We start from the raw sequence: 18,571 nt of genomic DNA, 5'->3' as shown, positions 1-18,571 counted from the left end.
AGGGGGTGTTTTGAGTCCTTTCATTCTGAACAAGAATGAAAGGACTCAAAACACCCTCCTCTCCATTCTCAGAATGAAAGGACTCAAAACACCCTCCTCTCCAATTTGAGAATGAAAGGACTCAAAACACCCCTCTCTCCAATTTGAATGTTTTGACTACGTGCTTTCTGGGTTGACATCAATTTTGGACCAAAGGCATATGCGTATGGGATGAGTACAATGGTATCACTGCTGTTGTAATGAGTTGACATGATGGAAAGTCTATCGGATTATGAATTAGACTAGTCTTGGTGTTGTAGGAATACAAGTGTACAAATTGGGAATAAAATTAAGTAAAATAACAGCTGGCAGCTGCAGTTTTTGACATTTTGAAAATGGAACTACTGTCACACATCTAGGGGCTCTTCTCCTAACAAGAGTGCCTTGAGAATTCGGTCTGTCCATCCATCTACCATCACGAACATGTGTCCACCTTCTGGGACTTCATGATACTTGATCCACGGAAGCTTCTTGGCAATGTACCTCTGCAGCTCAACAAGCACCAACCTATCTTCGCGTCCTTGCCAGATGTGCACAGAGCCCTCATTTTGAGGAAATGGATTGGTGACATTCATTGGATCGAACTCCCAAGTTCCAAAAGCGACAAGTAAATCACGGTGGATCGATTCATAAATGCCTTGCTGCCTTGATTTGTTCTGAAAAATGCACTAGCAAATCAGTGTTATGTCAAGAAATCTTAAGAAGGGATAGGTTAGTTTTCTATACAACATTTATATCTTCAGGTCAGCTTTGAATACATATGTTCTTTTATACTCTTTCTTGGTGTATTTTTCATGTAAATATATTAGTATATTACTGTCTCTATGGCCTGAATGCTTAGGAAGCTAACCCTTAAATTTAAGCTGAGCTTCTCTAACTCTGTCAGGTAGTGAGTACATTTATATCTGAGGCTGTGATTTACCTCAATGGTTCTTGGCATTGCCATCATCTTCTGAAGAACCTCCATGTCATGCTTGCTAAATATTTCAGGGTGGTGCATGGCTGCTGCAGAAGAAGGGAACCACCTCTGGGTCATCCACAGGTAAAGCAAGGAAGGTATGTTGTGTGCAATCCAAAGAGTTCTCTGCTCTGGCACAATCAGTCTGTTGAAGGCCTGCTTGGATAATTCAGCTGGGAACGAAGGCCACCAGTAGTTGATAATTGGCACAACCAGCGCAGCTCCTGCAAGCCTGTACACGGCACGGCATATGGAGCTTTTATTTACATTATATGAAGAGTTGCATATCTCAATTGACACGTGTGTGGTTGAAGTTCATGTTTGCCTGTGAGGTATATACTGGAGGCATCCCCAAACCGAGTATCCTCCCATTGAGGCCCCTAGCACATAGAACTTGTGGCCAAGGCCCAGCTGGTCGGCAAGCTCCTCGATATCTAGCGCCTCGCTCTTGACATGCCGGTTGGGATTGGGGTCACTTTCCCCATATCCAGCTCTGTCATAAGCAAGGAGGTAAATTCCCAGTCCTTCCACGAGCTCCTGATTGTGAGAGTTCCAAGAAACCAGTAAGGCAAAACATGAAAGTGGGTGTAGCCATGTTGTGATTTTTTTTTTTTACCTTAGAAACAGGCGAGGGGAAGTCCTTGGTGCTATCAAATGCGTGCACTGTGATGATCTTGTACCTGGCCTTGTCTCTCTGTACTCCATCCTCTTTGTACGCAAGGTACCTTCCGTCCCTGAGCTTGATCCTGGGAGATGTCAGAGGAGGGCCACCTGGGGAGCCACAGAGCTTTGGCGGCGGTGGCCGGAGGATCGCCTGCAGCGCCAAGGCGAGGAGCACAACAGGAAGAACAAAGACTAATTTAGGGGCCATCTTTTTTGTTTCCTCCGAGATCTGGTGCAAACGTGAATTTAGCCTTTGAGTGGCTGGGAACGCTTGCAATGTTGGCTGTCCTTTATTCCACTGGTGGTGGCCTGATTGCAACATATGGACAGCCTCACCCTCCATCTATTGATGCTTTATTTATTTTTATTGATGCCTAATTGACTGCACTACATATATACACATGCTCATGATACCCAGATCTATCTGTGTTCATATTTTTGCAAACAATGTGTAGATCTGGATATATTTACCATCCATCCTTGAGGATTTTGGATTTGTGGGTATGGAACCATGTGGGAAGAGGCACAGATCTGGCATGACAACTGACTATAGATAGCATTGTAACTTTTGTCTGTCGACCATTGTAGCTTTATGTTCCGACTTTACCATGTAAGTATCTCTTGGGTGGGGGAGGGGGGGATAATGTTGCCCCCCCCCCCCCCCCCCCCTACCATTTTCTCCTCCATTCTAAATTATAAGGCGTTGTCTTTTTAGATTATTAAGCTTTTTGCTATGTGCTTACATACCTACTTTGTCCGTCCTAAAATATTATTCATTTTAGACTAAACATACATTCATTAGTAAAATCTAAGAATGTTGTTGATACGTATGTCTAAATTCATTCTTATTTATTTAAATGTGGACGAAAAAAGATGGCTATAAATAACTATATTTCGGCACGGAGTGAGAGAGAGAAAAAAAAACAAAAATTCGAGGGGAGTACATTGCATTTCACCGCATGAGTTTATGATGAGTGGGGTGGGGACCTTGCTGTGTGCAGGATTTCAGCTGTGAGGGGGGATCAGTACATCTCACTGCGGTGAACTGAACAAGGCTGTTGCAATACATATGCCTAGTCATGTGTGACGTGACGAGCTGTTGCTGCTGGTGCCGATGGAGCAAACTGGCAGCAGATAGATCATGCATGCATCAATTCAAAGGTGCCTATTAGCACAGTGGATTACGCAGAGGCGTGCTCTTGGTACCTGGCGACCATCAGAGCTGCAATGCAAGTGGGTACTGGAGAGAATCTGAAACCTCGCCAAGAATCCAAAAGAGCAGCAGAGAGAGAGTGACACATCCTACTGATCTCGCAATGGTAGCTGGTGAGCGGAAACGCACTGACCTGCTGAGTCACATGACCTCCCCAATGGGCCTGACATAAATCCCGGATCAGAGCCCAGCTATCCTCTCTGTGGATTTCAGTACGGCAACAGGAACGCACACGGACGGTTCAGTGTTGTCGTGGAGAGAGTACGACCCAGCTCATTGCTGCTATAGCTATAGCTATAGGGGCCCGCTCTGGTCCTGGTACGGCCCAAAAACACAACACACAACACGATCTCTTGTGTGCTTTGAGCAGTTGTGCGCTTGGATCATGTGCAGACACCTTGATCCATGGAGATTGCCCTCTCCCCTTCCCAAAGTCTTTCATGTCATGATCTTGAATATCCAACTGCCTCCTGGCGTTGCCACCACAATGATCCTCCTGTCATTCAGGTTGGTTACATGCCACTCACCTGCATGTCCAGGGGGACAAAAGGCTCAGTGAGTGGACGGCTCCTTTTTCGTCGCCGAGGTGTCAAGCGGCAGCTAATGACAGCAACCAAGAAACATCGCCATCTGCATGGAGGTGAAAGATGGTTATTGTTTGTGCCCCAGAGATGTGTATAAATCAAACTTGCTACTGAAGCTCAACACTGGTAATAAATCAACCTCTGACTTTCTTTTATTCTTCTAGATTTTCCTGTAGGTGGCGGAGCTAGTCAAGAATTTGCTACTGTCAATTCTTGCCTATCTGTAAAAGCTTGGCATATACACTAATCACCATACCAACCAAATAACTGCTAGCCACTTCATATTTGATCTCTCCGGTCAAACTAGGGCAGCTGGCAACCATCTTTCCTGAATAATATTGCACTACTTCGCTGAAAAGTCACATGAAAATCAAGAGATCAGCAGATAAAAACGATAGTGAAATCAATGGAGTTCAGTCTAGGTTGAGGCCATTTTATAGTAACTTGTAAAAGGTGCTGATGTGTTTAGTCCTCTGGGTAGTGTGTGTGTGTGTGTGTGTGTGTGTTTATTAGAGAGAAAAAAAAGAGAGAGCCCTGACCTGATATTGCTAATAGTCAAGGTTGCAGAGAGAGAGAGACATGTTGACATTTACCTACCAATGGTGCAATTATATGAGCTTACCATTGGTTGGAACAACTACGAGGTTCCACTACCCTAGCTAGGTTCAATCAAATACCATGGCATTGGCCAGGAGCAAAAAATTGTCACCAAGACGTACTTGACTCCACTTGTACCACTATTTTGCGTGGTGCCAAACCTGCATGATGGCAATTGACCGCAACAGAAGGATGCACAGAACTGTACTTGGCTCCACCACTTATGGAAAACTATAAAGATTTTTTTTAACGCCTCAATCCAGAGCCTACAGACTTTTCATAACTGAGTTGACATGTCTGCACTAGACAGCACCCCTACACGATGAAGTGGTGGCGGCACTGCATTCTGTTCCTTTATTCTCTTTGGTGACTTGTTGCCATAGCATTCCAAAGAAGAGAATAAACAGATATAATAGTAAATCAGCTGGTATCACAGTTTGAGGAGAGATTCTAGGAGAAACTGAACTTAAAGCTTCTTTTTTCCTTAACAGGAAAAGGGGGCAGCTAAATGAGAGTTGCCTAAACAAATAAATCTGCAAAGACAAACATTTGAGGGCTGAGAGGCTTCCATGAGGACAGTGCAGCATCTTGTGATCCAGATCATGAAAAGGCAATATTAGAAAACAGGAGAATAAGAATATAGGAAATTTAAGTAAACATCAGATCAAGCATGCCAAATGGAATTGATAGTTTCACCGAAAACTAAATTCTAAAGAACCATATTCCTTTTTTCCCATTTAGATCCAGAAAAGCCACACTTCCTAATTATACTTCTTTTCATCTAGATGTTTATTTTTTTCACAATAATGCATCTTAATGTGTTCACCAGAAACCAGACACTACTACAACTTTTCCGGAATAGTCCATATACTTTTTCCTTTAAAAAAGCGCAGAGCTGATACACAAATTCAATATGGTAATTAAGCATCATATTCTGCAGAGCGCAAACCGCAAAGGCTTCCACGTCAGCAATTTTTGTCTCCAAGCAAATGAAAAAAATCCCTTTATTTTCCAATGTATCTCCACAAACTGATACTAACTAACTTGCCACAAACAGCTACATAGATACGTCATTTTAAGAAAAAAAAACGGACAACAATAAGGTGCTTGAAGCGTGCTCTCCAGAAATCTGATGGTAACGATTTTATGTAAAAGCTCACTTTTTTTCTATTTCGGAAGGGCACGGAGACAATGGCACATGACAATTTTTGATAACATGATTAAGCTTCTGCAAAGTAACTGTAATGCAGACCATACATGTAGATAGTGGAGAATGATTCCCAATAATACAAGATTTTTACTGTCCCACTTTCCTAGAGATGTGTTATCTGTTATGTTTTCTTGTGGACTCCACAGTGACCTGAAATACTTCATTTCAGTCATGAAAGAACAATTCCGTGCATACGTAGTCATCAAAGAGGGGAAAAATGCTTTGTCCCAAGAAATTCAACAAAGAAACATGATGCATTGCTTGCATAGATTTTATCTGTAACTGTTACAGAAGTATGATATCCTTTGTTGGCTTTCTTGGAAAAAGTGGTACAACCTTCCTGTTGCCATTGCAGCTGCATCCACACCATACCCAACTAAAAGACACACATGACACATGCCTCACATCCTCTTTTTATATCCTACACTCAGCAGCAGCCTCATAACCGCTATAAATAGAGGCTTGTCCTCTACCAATGCCCAATAAGCAGCTCACAGTATTCTTGAGTGCATTCGCTTGCTCCATTCAGTCAGAGCATTTCTTGTGCAAAATTCAAATACCTGTCACACCAACCATGTCTAGGTCTGTGGAGCCTCTCATAGTCGGGCGGGTGATTGGAGAAGTTCTCGACTCCTTTAACCCATGTGTCAAGATGATAGTAACCTACAACTCAAACAAACTTGTATTCAATGGCCATGAGATCTACCCATCAGCAATTGTATCTAAACCTAGGGTAGAGGTTCAAGGGGGTGATTTGCGGTCTTTCTTCACATTGGTTAGCAATCAAATGTTCCATCTTTGACAAATATTCTACAAATACTACTACATCTCTGATGGCCATGCTCATCAAATTTCAGGTTATGACAGACCCAGATGTTCCAGGACCAAGTGATCCATATCTAAGGGAGCACCTTCATTGGTAATATTCAGCATTTCTTACCTTAGTAGGGATGTTAAATAGCATATGTTGCTCAGGAAGATAGAACCATATCTTGCATACAAAATTGCATGCTTTTTAGCACTTAAATGGGAGTAGTGTGACTAAATGGCATCCTTCACATTTGCAGGATCGTGACTGATATACCTGGGACAACAGATGCCTCCTTTGGTAGGTTCTGCTGAATCAGGCTTAGTCTATTCCATGTTTTAGTTGTTCTTTGAATTAATAACAATTCATCTGACAATTGCAGGGCGAGAGGTCATAAGCTATGAGAGCCCAAGACCTAACATCGGTATCCACAGGTTCATTTTTGTGCTCTTCAAGCAGAAGGGTAGGCAAACTGTAACCGTGCCATCCTTCAGAGATCATTTCAACACCCGGCAGTTTGCTGAGGAAAATGACCTTGGCCTCCCAGTAGCTGCTGTCTACTTCAATGCACAGAGAGAAACTGCAGCTAGGAGACGTTGAAAATTCCAGCTCTTATTGTCCACCTGATGATAATAAAGGCCTTCTGATCTTCTTTCTAGGAAGCCAATGAACTTATTCTACATTAAATTCTCCTGAGCCCTACCGTATAAATAAACCAGATGCGTTTTGCTGATTGTATTAGTATTAGAATGCTTTGTACGTGGCAAGAATGAGAATTACAAATGGTCAATGCTTGTGGTAAAATTTGATGTGTAAGACATCTATCACTGAAAGTCAGAAACCAGGCTTAGTGGACACCCCTCACAGGGGGAAAATTTCATCTTCTGTTTGCAGCTTCGCACTTTGTGCACTTTTTCTAACATGCAAACTCCTGGAAACAAAATTCGTTGGACATTTTGCGCCAACTTATAGAACTATAAACACCCTAACTGCATTCGACTACTACATTGTTAAGCAAGGCATGTATAGAATATGGAGATGTCTAATTTACCAACAGGAATATAGGATTGCCCACTGGAAGCATGAAAAGTATGGAGACATCAATTTTTGTGCCCCTATTTTTCCTTCAGCTTGTCCTTAAGCCAAATGACCAGAAATCCATATCATGTATGCTTGAACATGCAAGATAGCTGCATATCTTTGAATTAAAGGACAGACCTAGTGTTGGCTGCTCCCACATGTGTGGGTTCTAGGGAAGGAGTAACCAAGGCAAGCCTTATCTCTGCATTTTTGCAGAGAGGTTGAGGAAAAGGGAAGAGAATCCTGTACAAAGCAACCTCCTTACCAGCCAGAGGGTCTGAGGATGTCACGAGCTAACACTAAAAAATCACCTGGACACCTGGCATACACCAAGAAATGATCCAACCAGAATACAAAAGACTCACACCTGACCCTCTACATGACCTTCTATGCAACCAAATATGAATGCAAACTGAATGCTCTCTTTCCCATTGGCTTCTGTATGTGTTTATTGGCTACATACAAACAAACTATAAGATGTAACAATGCAATGTGTACGATTGTATCAGTTTACCTCTGTTGATGAGGACTGGGGAGTGGAATCCCAATTCCCTTTGCTAGTTGAAGGAAGATCTCAGGTACTGAATATGTTAATCTATATACCTTTTGAAGAAAATAGACTAAATCAGATGTTGAAGGGAGTATAATATTAAAAACATAAAACTATCATAAATTCTCACATAATTGATGTAAACATACAAAAATATGCACCCCCCCCCCCAATACACAATTTGAAGACTAATATCCAACATAAATATGACTTCAGATTTTAGACTTCTAACTTACCTTACGAATTCACAAATGTATGATGCAAACCTATCAAACAATCGGTATTCATGTCTCTCCTTTCTCTCCTGATGAATGTGAGTATGTTCAATAGAGAAAATGTTTTATATTTTCATATATTATAACGAAGGTAAAACAACCAGATGCTCAATTGGCAGTATGATTGGACTGCTTCCTTAGTAACCATTGGCATTGAGTGGCCAAAGATGCAAGATGACAAAGGAAGCACTAGATACACTTATCATAGGTGACAAATTTGACATTGAGTATCAGTTGCAGATAAAAGTTACAGTACATATCATCACAAGTTTATATTTTCTGATTCCGAAATGCTTTAAATAATATATTTTATGAATTCCATCATTTGATTATAACAGTTCAGAATGATGCAAGTTAGAAAGTTCTCTTCCCCAAATAGGCCATATCCTACAGGTTTGTTTATTTTGCCACCCTTTTTCCCTTTGCTGTGCTTAGTGCATGAATGTCACACAGCTATATATCATAGCCACAGTAGGCATTTCTGTCCTTTATGAAGTCTAGGTTCATTGCAGATTTCAACTATAGCAGACAGCTTTGTTCTTTCTGAACCCTAGGTTCCTTCTATCGTTCTAGATGTCAACTTTCAGGTGCCTAGTTTTGCTCAAGGAAACGTGGAACACACGCCATATCAGATGCGGCCCAGTTTTATCACGGATATAAATCAAATCAACTTTTTTATTCTGCGTGGAAAATAAAAAATCAACTCAACTTGAGTAAATCAACGGTAGATACTTGGTAGAGATGTTATCAAATAAGTACGGAAATACCAGATATCTGCTGGATTATTAAGGCCGGATGATCAAAGCAAAACTAGCGCAGTTGTGGCCACGGCAGTCAAATGATATGCTCCAGGGGCGGACCCAGTAAAGGGAGATGAATGTGCACATCTACAGCAGCTAATTTTTGCAAAAAGTTCGAAGTCAGTAGGCATCAAATAGTAAAAGAGCTTTAAGTTAGGGTTTGGCTGTTCGATTTCGGAGCAGCAGAAAGAGAAGAGAAGGGTGGGTACCTGCTGGTGGGTGTTCGTCGCCGGCGAAGAGACCAGCAAAGGCCTCCGCACCTGGCGTACGACGGGGGCGGCGGAGTCGTCGGAGACAGAACGCTGCGGGTTGCGGGGCGGTGAAGTGGTGAACCGTGGACAGAAAGGGCCGTGCGGCGGACGGGCCGTAGCCCAGTCCGGAATTTTGCAGCCCAGAGAGCACACCCGCACGAAGGGCTTGTCCTGGGCTCCTGGCACGTGTTTTTATAAGAATTTCTTTTGCAATTTTTTTCTTTCTTTCTCTTTCTCTCTTTTTATCTTTTATATACTAGCAAAAGTGTCTACCATGATTTCACTGTCACACCCGATTTTAGAAGGTAAACCGAATGTGAACCATGTACGTACCAGAATCAGTAATTCACGTACACAGCGATTACATAAATGATTCATCATAGCACAATGCTTCGAATTACAATGGGCGTGTTTGGTTCGGCTTTTTTCTGGCCAGCTTATCTGAAAAGCTGGCTGTGGGGAAAAGCTGGCTGTTGGGAAAAGCTGGTGGTTAGAATTTAGGTGTTTGGTTCGCCAGCTGTGCAGAAAAGCTGTTCGTCAGAATCTACGTGTTTGGATACAGATTCTCAAATTGCAGATTCTGTTCGAACAAACGATAAAATGAAACCCATAACGCAGATAAAGTTCATTACAAAATAATTAGTGGAGTTGATTACATCATAAGTACCGTTACAATTGCACTAAGTCAACTACGCCACTAATGCATTTGCAATTGCATCTCGAAAATCACTCATGTCTAACTCATCAGATGTGCTAGTACTACTCTCACCTGCAGGTAGATCATGACTTAGACTATTAGGTCCTACTTCATCAAAATCTCTATCGTGTAGAGCACTATCTCTAATGAAGTTATGCAGTGTCATACATGCAATAATTATCTTCGATTGTTTCTCAAGCGAAAATGAAGGGAGACTTAATAGAATTCTCCACTTCATTTTTAGCACCCCAAATGATCGCTCAATAACATTTCGTAGGGATGAGTGCGCATAGTTGAATACTTTTTTACTCCCAATAGGTTGCCTCGCATTTTGCCATTCCGTAATGTGGTACTTCTGCCCCTTATAAGGTGCAAGGTACCCCTTTCTATTTGGATAACCCGAATCGACAAGATAGTATTTACCTGCACAAACTCAAAATACAAATGTTACGTACATGTGACATAAAATAGTACTGTATTCTACAAATGTACAAAATATTTATATACCTTCTGGTGGATGGGGGAACCTGTCCGCATAAGTTATTAAAGTATCTTGTAGTACTCTTGTGTCATGTACGGAACCTGGCCAGCCTGTCACCACAAATGTGAACCTCATATCGAAGTCACATACGGCCATTACATTCTGCGACGTGTAACCGTGTCGGCCAATATATTTCGCTTGTTCCGAAGCCGGGACTGCCGCTGGAAAGTGACTACCATCTATTGCGCCTATGCAATCCTTGAAGTGTGGCCAAAACCTCGCCTCTCGCAAACGATGATGAATCTCGACGAATTGTGGGTCTTTCGGCTTGATTATGTCAGATGACATCTTATAAAGTGCATTAAGGACATCACTATACTTGCGGCTAATTGTTTCCAATGAGTGACCAAATTTATTCCTGATCTGCCTAAATGATTGTGGACCCCCACATGCCCACAAGAATATGCCAAGAGCTTCCATAGTACTGACACCCCTGCTTGGAAGCAGACCATAATTTTGTACCAACGTGTCATGCAATCGTCTAAAAACAGTTCTTCGCATGCGAAACATGTCAAAACAGTCGTTACTAATCTCCAACGTTCTTTGAACCCATTGAATACCAGATTTGTAACGCCCCGAATTTTGCAGTTGAATTTTTTCTTTTCTTTACTCGCCAAAATTCGGGCGTTACCTTTTCTTTTTCTTTTTTTTCCCTCGCTAAACCTTGACCTTTTCCAAAGTTCTAGCGGGATTCGGTTTGGATTTCCCGTGTAAGAAAAACCCTAAATACTTTATGTTGTTTGATGCACCATGCCGAACCTTGCATTTCTTTTGATTGCTTTGAAAGTGCAAATGCATTCATGTAGAAAGATCGGATTTCGAAAATGAGGAGAAGATCTTTTCTTTCTTTTTCTCTCTCTTTCTCTCTCCTCTTTTTCTCTCTCTCCCGCGCCGTGGGTCGACCCCGGCCGGCCCAGCCGCCCCTGGCGCCCCCTCTTGGGCCTGAATAGGCCCAACCGCCCCCCCCCCCACCTCCCCTTTTTCCCCAATTCTCTCTCCCTCCCTCTCATTTTCTCTCATTTTCTCTCCCCCACCCTAAGCCGCCGCCGCCCCTACCCCCCCTGCCCTAGCGCCGGCCGCCGCCCTCACCGTCGGCCGCCCCTCGCCGGTGAGCCCCCCTCCTCCCTCTCTCCCTCCTCCCTCCCTCTCCCCTCCCCCTCCTCTCTCCTCGGCAGCCCGGCCGCCTGGCCGCCCTGGCCTGGCCGCCTTGGCCGCGCCCCCAGCCGGCCGCTGCCGCGCCGCCCTGGCCCCAGCCGGCCACGGCCGCCCCTGGCCGCGCGCCCCAGCCCCCGCCTGGCCAGCCCCAGCCGGCCCCTGGCCGCGCGCCGCCCTGGCCCCAGCCGGCCCCTGGCCAGCCCCGGCCGCCCGCCTGGCCGCCCCCGGCCGCCCTGGCCCCTGGCCGCGTCCCCCTGCGCAGGGCCGGTTCAACCGCCCTAGGGCCGGTTCAACCGCCCCCCCCCTCTGTTTTTTTTATTTTTTTATTTATTTTTATTTTATTTTATTTACTTTCTGTGATCCTAGTTACTTTATTTTAGGTAGGTTAATCATTGTTCATGTTATTGAAATAGGAAGTTTAATTTAAAATTCCGTTATGCTAGTTGATTCATGTGATTAACTGTTTATCTCGTTCAATGTTGATCAACTTAAAATGATTAGGTTTCCATTAGTGTATATGTAACAGAATTCTTTTGTTAAGAACCAATTGTAATTGATCGTTAGTGCATAAGATTTAACCCCCTGCGAGACCCTTTCCCGTTTCTTTCTAACCATAACAAATGCGATATCGAATGTCATACTTGATGCATATTCACTTTATTTGTCATCTTGTATGGTGTACTGTTCTTTTGTATTAAATATGTGGATGGATGTATGTATGTTTGCAATCGCATAGAGAACGATCCGGTCGAAGAGCCCGAGGAATTCGCAGGAGAAGCCCCTGAGCAGCAGTCGGTTGGTGGAGGCAAGTGTCCTTTGACCTATCTCTGTCCTATTCATTATTTAATTCACCTCCCGCTTTACACATTTATGCCTAAGGATTGACTAGCTTTTGTTATCCATGTCCTTGTTCACCTATTTGGGTTGGATTATTACTGTTTAGCTTTATGCTATTGCTTAACTCTAATCAATGAACATGATGAGATTATCTATGATACGTTGTTTTCCCTTCTCTTATTATGATGTTGTACTTGTGGCCTTTAAGGGGGCTCGAGCGGTTTCTCGAGTGCCTCTCCGTAAGGACCTGTTCTATGGATGACCGCCCGGGAAAACAGTGCAACCATGAGGGTGGAATGGGGTGCCCTTAGCTGAATAATTAGAGGATCCGGGGTGTAGTTCACTTAGTCGTCGTGCCGTCAATGGGGCTCGGTGTATGCGGCTCGCTCTGCCAAGTTTGGGTTCGCCCCTTGGGGAGGAGTGCGGTGCATTTAGGAAACCTAACGGGTGGCTACAGCCCCGGGGAATCTTTGTAAAGGCTACGTAGTGATGCCCTGCTAGGCCACCTAGGTAGTGGTCAATGGGGAGTAGCTCTCTCCGGGCAGAATGGGAATCACGGCTTGTGGGTAAAGTGCACAACCTCTGCAGAGTGTTTGAAAACTGATATATCAGCCGTGCTCACGGTTATGAGCGGCCAAGGGAGCTCCAGTGATTAGTGGTACTTGATCAGAGATACTTTGGTACAGGTGGTTATGAGATTGTTGATTCTGGTTATGACTATGGTGCTGGTAAGTGGTGCTCTTTCCGTTTGGAAAGGAGTACGTTTGGGTTAATAACTTGGGTTAATGCTAAAACTTGGCTTTCTACTAGTAAGTAATAATCTGACCAACTAAAAGCAACTGCTTGACTTATCCCCACATAAAGCTAGTCCACTACAGCCAAACAGGATACTTGCTGAGTATGTTGATGTGTACTCACCCTTGCTCTACACACCAAACCCCCCCCATCCCCAGGTTGTCAGCATTGCAACCACTGCTCAGGCGAAGATGAAGCTGTGGAAGGAGACTTCCAGGAGTTCCAAGATTACGACGAGTTCTAGGTGTGGGTTAGCGGCAACCCCCAGTCGGCTGCCTGTGAAGGCCGCGGTTATCTACGTTTCTTTTCCGCACTTTGATTTATTGTAAGAACTATATGGACGTCTCAGACGTATGATGTAATCGACTATTTCCCTTATTAATACTATTTTGAGCACTGTGTGATGATGTCCATATTATGTAACTGCTGTGTACGTGAATAACTGATCCTGGCACGTACATGGTTCGCATTCGGTTTGCCTTCTAAAACCGGGTGTGACATAAGTGGTATCAAAGCCGTGCTGACTGTAGGACCGCTAACCTAGAGTAGAATGGTCGTTCTAAGGACTATAGACCTCTGTCTCTGCCTTGACTTTGATATCCCTTCAAAAGTTGGTCATACCGACCAAACCTATGTTGTACTATATATTATACCTTGCTGAAAATCATGTTTTATTCTAATCCTTCATTTACTTATGATTCATTATTTGCTGGTCATATTAATTCTGTTCTCACCCTTTTGCTTGCGATGTTTTCTGTAGATGGCTCGACTTAGACACACTGCACGAAAGTCAGTCATCCCCTTCTTACCCTCCCGCCTTGCTGAGCGTCCGCTTCGCCGTCCCGTGGCCGGACAGTCCAGCCACTTGGAGAGACTACACCACCGCCTGCGTGAGGAGCAGGAACGTCGACGACAGGAGCAGCAGGGCTCTTCCTTCTCGCTCCACCAGGAGATAGAGTCTGTGAGGAGCTGCTCCCTTGTGCTTCCTCTGGAGCCGCCCCCTGCACCATCACTGGGCGCCCCAGCTTCTGGAGTAGCTGCTGGAGGAGACCCAGACGACGGAGATGGTGACGACAGCTCGAGCCACGACACCGACTTCTCTGCTAACCCTGAGCCGGAAGGATGGGTTGCTCGACCCATCACTCGCGACGCTGCTCGCGGGTGTCACTTCCACGATGCGCTCGACACCCTGCTACGTCGGGCATTTGACCGGCATACTTGGTCCGTCGAGTATCGCTGTGTGGTCTACCAGCATAGTCGCGGGGTCTACCCGGACCGCTGGGAGGCGACTTGCTTGGTGCGCTGCCCGGAGAACAGTCTCCAGGGTGCGGAGGCCTGTTCAGAGCACTATTCTATCTCTGAGCGGGACTCAGCTGAGGCAGCCATGCAAGATGCTGCACGGCGTGCGCTTTCGCACTACTGCTCGGTTTTCGGTGGGGCAGCTGACGGTCTTGACCTGAAGTATTACCCCCGCCATCCATCTGGCAGCACAAGAGGCGTGATTGTCTCACCTGTCGGTGAGGGCAATCCTAGGTTGAGCAGCACAGTCAACCTAGCCGTCGTGCTAAACACGGAGCTGGACCATGCATTAGACGAGCTGAGTAGGGCTCGTGCTGAGATCGCCCTGTTGCGGGCTGAGCGCGCGGAACGTCGTCACTTGGATGGTGGTTCCCCCGCTCCCGTCGGGACTCAGCACCCGTACCGCTCACCTCAGCGTGGACACCAGCCTTATGGCAATCCCGACTGCAAGACCAAGATAAATCTAGAACCATAGATCGCTAGAGTTGGATCTTGTAATTAATACGAAATATATACATAGAAGCTTCAGTCTTAGCGTTAGTTTCGATCTTAGTTAGTCTTAGCTAGACAGGGTAGTTTGCTATATCCTGTGCATCTATGTTTGTCATGATGAACTATGTTTGGTTTGGATCTTTGTAATGACTGTCACCAGAGTGTGGGTATCCCCTTCATTTTGGTTTACCTATTATGTTAATGGAGTTAGTTATATAGTTGGGAAACCCCTTTTATTCCACTTTCCTCTTTATCTGAGAAGCTGTGTGGTCTGTGTTGGAGATTAGTGAAGATGCTCATCTGTTCAGTGCTGTTGAAGAATTCTATTCTCTTTCCTTATGCTGCAAGATTTGCCAGGTCAGTTCTGATGTGTGGTTGCATTCTGCAGATGTCAGAGAACAGGCGCAGAGGAGGAAGGCGTGCTCAGCAGGAGCGAGCCGCTCAACAGGAAGAGGTGCCTCAGCAGCAGCACCTGCCGCCCCGCCCCCGATGTCCATCGAGCAGATGTTTCTGATGCAGACTCAGGCAGTTCAAGCCATCGGTCAGACTTTGGCCGCCATTTAGCAGCAGCAGCAGCAACAGCAGCAGGCCCCACCTCAGCCTCAGATGCCTCAGATGCCCAGAGACAAGCGTGCTGAATTCATGAGGGGTCATCCACCAACGTTTGCTCATTCTTCTGACCCTATGGATGCTGAAGATTGGCTGCGCACTGTGGAGCGGGAGTTGCATACCGCTCAGTGCGATGACAGGGAGAAAGTTCTGTATGGTCCCCGTCTGTTGAGAGGAGCAGCCCAGTCGTGGTGGGAGTCTTACCTCGCCACCCATGCCCATCCTGACGCCATCACTTGGGAAGAGTTTAGAGGTAGCTTTCGTCAGTACCATGTTCCTGCAGGTCTGATGACAGTGAAGAAGGAGGAGTTCCTGGCTCTCAAGCAAGGGCCATTGTCTGTCAGTGAGTACCGAGACAGGTTTCTGCAATTGTCTCGCTATGCTCCTGAAGATGTCAACACCGACGCCAAGCGACAGTACCGTTTCCTGAGAGGCTTGGTTGACCCTCTGCAGTACCAACTGATGAATCACACATTCCCAACATTCCAGCACCTGATTGACAGAGCAATCATGACAGAGAGAAAGCGCAAGGAGATGGAAGATCGTAAGCGCAAGATCAGTGGACCCCAGCCTGGAAGCAGCAGTCGTCCTCGTTTCTCAGGCAATCAACCTCAGCAGTTTAGGCAGAACCAGCGTCCACCTCAGCAGTATCAGCAGTTCCAAAGGCAGTATCCTCAGCACCAGTACCAGAACCGTCAGAGCAATCCGTCAGGAGGTCAGTTTCAGAGGCAGAATCAGCAGGCACCTCGCCTTCCTGCCCCAGTAAACCAGCAGAACAATCAGGCAGCACCAGTTCAGGTTGGAAACAGAGCATGTTTCCACTGTGGAGAGCAGGGCCATTGGGTGATGCAATGTCCGAAGAAGGCAGCCCAGCAGCAGTCAGGCCCCAATGTCCCAGCAAAGCAGAATGTGCCTCAGCCTGGAGCAGGCAATCGCTCTCAGCCGCGCTACAATCATGGAAGATTGAACCACTTGGAGGCTGAAGCAGTTCAGGAGACCCCCGGCATGATAGTAGGTATGTTCCCAGTCGACTCCCATATTGCAGAAGTGTTATTTGATACTGGAGCAACGCATTCTTTCATTGCTGCATCATGGGTAGAAGCACATAATCTTCCAATTACTACCATGTCAACCCCCATTCAAATCGATTCAGCCGGTGGTAGAATTCGAGCCGATAGCATTTGTTTGAATATAAGTGTGAAAATAAGGGGGATAGCGTTTCCCGCCAACCTTATAGTAATGGGTACTCAGGGAATAGATGTCATCCTAGGGATGAATTGGCTAGATAAGTATCAGGCAGTTATCAGTTGTGATAAAAGGACAATCAAGTTGGTGTCCCCACTAGGAGAAGAAGTGGTGACCGAGTTAGTCCCGTCTGAGCCAAAGAAAGGAAGTTGTTATCAGCTAGCTGTTGATAGCAGTGAAGCAGACCCAATTGAGAGGATCAAGGTTGTGTCTGAGTTCCCAGATGTGTTTCCGAAGGACTTACCGGGTATGCCACCAGAGCGGAAAGTTGAGTTTGCCATAGAGCTTCTTCCTGGAACCGCCCCTATCTTCAAGAGAGCTTACAGAATATCTGGACCAGAGTTGGTTGAACTTAAGAAGCAAATTGATGAGCTGTCAGAGAAAGGTTACATCCGGCCAAGCACCTCGCCTTGGGCCGCCCCTGTCCTATTTGTGGAAAAGAAAGATGGCACCAAGAGGATGTGCATCGATTATCGAGCTTTGAATGAGGTCACGATCAAGAACAAGTATCCTTTGCCCAGAATAGAAGATCTGTTCGACCAGTTGAGAGGAGCCAGTGTGTTCTCCAAGATTGATCTGAGGTCAGGTTATCATCAGCTCAGGATCCGACCTTCGGACATTCCGAAGACGGCATTCATTTCCAAGTATGGTTTGTATGAGTTCACAGTGATGTCTTTTGGTTTGACCAATGCGCCAGCATTCTTCATGAACTTGATGAATAGTGTATTCATGGATTACCTTGATAAGTTTGTGGTGGTATTCATTGATGATATTCTGGTTTATTCTCAAAGCGAAGAAGAGCACGCAGATCATTTGAGGATGGTGTTGCAGAGATTGCGAGAGCACCAGTTGTATGCAAAGTTGAGCAAGTGTGAGTTCTGGATCAGTGAAGTCCTGTTCTTGGGTCACATAATCAACAAAGAAGGATTGGCTGTGGATCCGAAGAAAGTGGCAGACATTCTGAACTGGAAAGCGCCAACAGATGCTAGAGGAATCAAGAGCTTCATTGGAATGGCCGGATATTATCGGCGATTCATTGAAGGGTTTTCGAAGATTGCGAAACCAATGACAGCGTTGCTAGGCAACAAAGTTGAGTTCAAGTGGACCCAGAAATGTCAAGAGGCCTTTGAAGCGCTGAAAGAGAAGTTGACTACAGCGCCTGTCCTAGTCTTGCCTGATGTGCACAAGCCCTTCTCGGTGTATTGCGATGCTTGTTACACATGTTTGGGATGTGTGTTGATGCAAGAGGGAAGAGTTGTGGCTTACTCGTCCCGACAGCTGAAGGTTCATGAGAAGAACTGATAGTCGCCTAGAGGGGGGGTGAATAGGGCGAAACTGAAATTTACAAAAATAATCACAACTACAAGCCGGGGTTAGCGTTAGTAATAATAAATGAGTCCGCAAGAGAGGGTGCAAAACAAATCGCAAGCAAATAAGAAGAGTGACACGTGGATTTGTTTTACCGAGGTTCGGTTCTTGCAAACCTACTCCCCGTTGAGGAGGCCACAAAGGCCGGGTCTCTTTCAACCCTTCCCTCTCTCAAACGGTCCCTCGGACCGAGTGAGCTTTCCTTCTTCTCAATCAACCGGGAACAAAACTTCCCCGCAAGGGCCACCACACAATCGGTGCCTCTTGCCTCGGTTACAATTGAGTGTTGATCACAAGAGCAAAAGAGAAAGAAAGAATGCGATCCAAGCGCAAGAGCTCAAATGAACACGGCAAATCACTCTCTCTAGTCACTAGGGTTTTGTGTGGAATTGGAGAGGATTTGATCTCTTTGAATGTGTCTAGAATTGAATGCCTAGCTCTTGTAAGTGGTTGAGAAGTGGAAAACTTGGATGGCAATGAATGTGGGGTGGTTGGGGTATTTATA

At 45.4% G+C, this 18,571-nt stretch overlaps 2 protein-coding genes across 6 annotated transcripts; one reads left to right on the top strand and one right to left on the bottom strand.

Moving 5' to 3' along the window:
• Positions 1–211: 211 nt before the first annotated feature.
• LOC100272635 (uncharacterized) lies at positions 212–9,191 on the bottom strand. 5 transcript variants are annotated; one of them, XM_035965713.1, is made up of 8 exons: positions 8,987–9,191; positions 8,745–8,873; positions 7,667–7,755; positions 3,597–3,808; positions 1,614–3,503; positions 1,323–1,534; positions 962–1,229; positions 212–695 (listed from the first exon to the last, which is right to left on the bottom strand). In XM_035965713.1, the coding sequence occupies exons 5-8, from the start codon at positions 2,001–2,003 to the stop codon at positions 387–389; spliced, it is 1,179 nt and encodes a 392-aa protein (XP_035821606.1). In that variant the 5' UTR covers positions 2,004–3,503; positions 3,597–3,808; positions 7,667–7,755; positions 8,745–8,873; positions 8,987–9,191; the 3' UTR covers positions 212–386. The 5 variants fall into 5 exon arrangements, with proteins under 5 accessions (XP_035821606.1, XP_035821608.1, XP_035821607.1 ...); XM_035965715.1 differs by having other exon boundaries at positions 3,597–4,587; positions 8,987–9,185; XM_035965714.1 differs by having other exon boundaries at positions 3,597–5,414; positions 8,987–9,183.
• LOC100037785 (uncharacterized) lies at positions 5,761–6,888 on the top strand. The gene is given in 4 exon segments (NM_001112489.1): positions 5,761–6,039; positions 6,122–6,183; positions 6,332–6,372; positions 6,455–6,888. Coding segments are annotated over 4 exon segments (522 nt in total). The 5' UTR covers positions 5,761–5,838; the 3' UTR covers positions 6,673–6,888.
• Positions 9,192–18,571: the final 9,380 nt, after the last annotated feature.

Source organism: Zea mays, chromosome 3 (genome assembly GCF_902167145.1).
Source record: "Zea mays cultivar B73 chromosome 3, Zm-B73-REFERENCE-NAM-5.0, whole genome shotgun sequence".
In the NCBI taxonomy this organism is placed as follows: domain Eukaryota; kingdom Viridiplantae; phylum Streptophyta; class Magnoliopsida; order Poales; family Poaceae; genus Zea; species Zea mays.
The sequence above is the reverse complement of the archived record's forward strand: the minus strand, read 5'-3'. Positions and strand labels throughout refer to the sequence as shown.

Bases quoted from the DNA above. Each gene is read 5' to 3' on its own strand.
- LOC100272635 (XM_035965713.1), bottom strand. From the start codon at position 2,003: ATGGAGGGTGAGGCTGTCCATATGTTGCAATCAGGCCACCACCAGTGG. The intron at 1,230-1,322 runs GCAAACATGAAC...TGCCGTGTACAG, and splicing joins CTCCAGTATATACCTCACAG to GCTTGCAGGAGCTGCGCTGG. The intron at 696-961 runs GTAAATCACAGC...TGCATTTTTCAG, and splicing joins CAATGCCAAGAACCATTGAG to AACAAATCAAGGCAGCAAGG.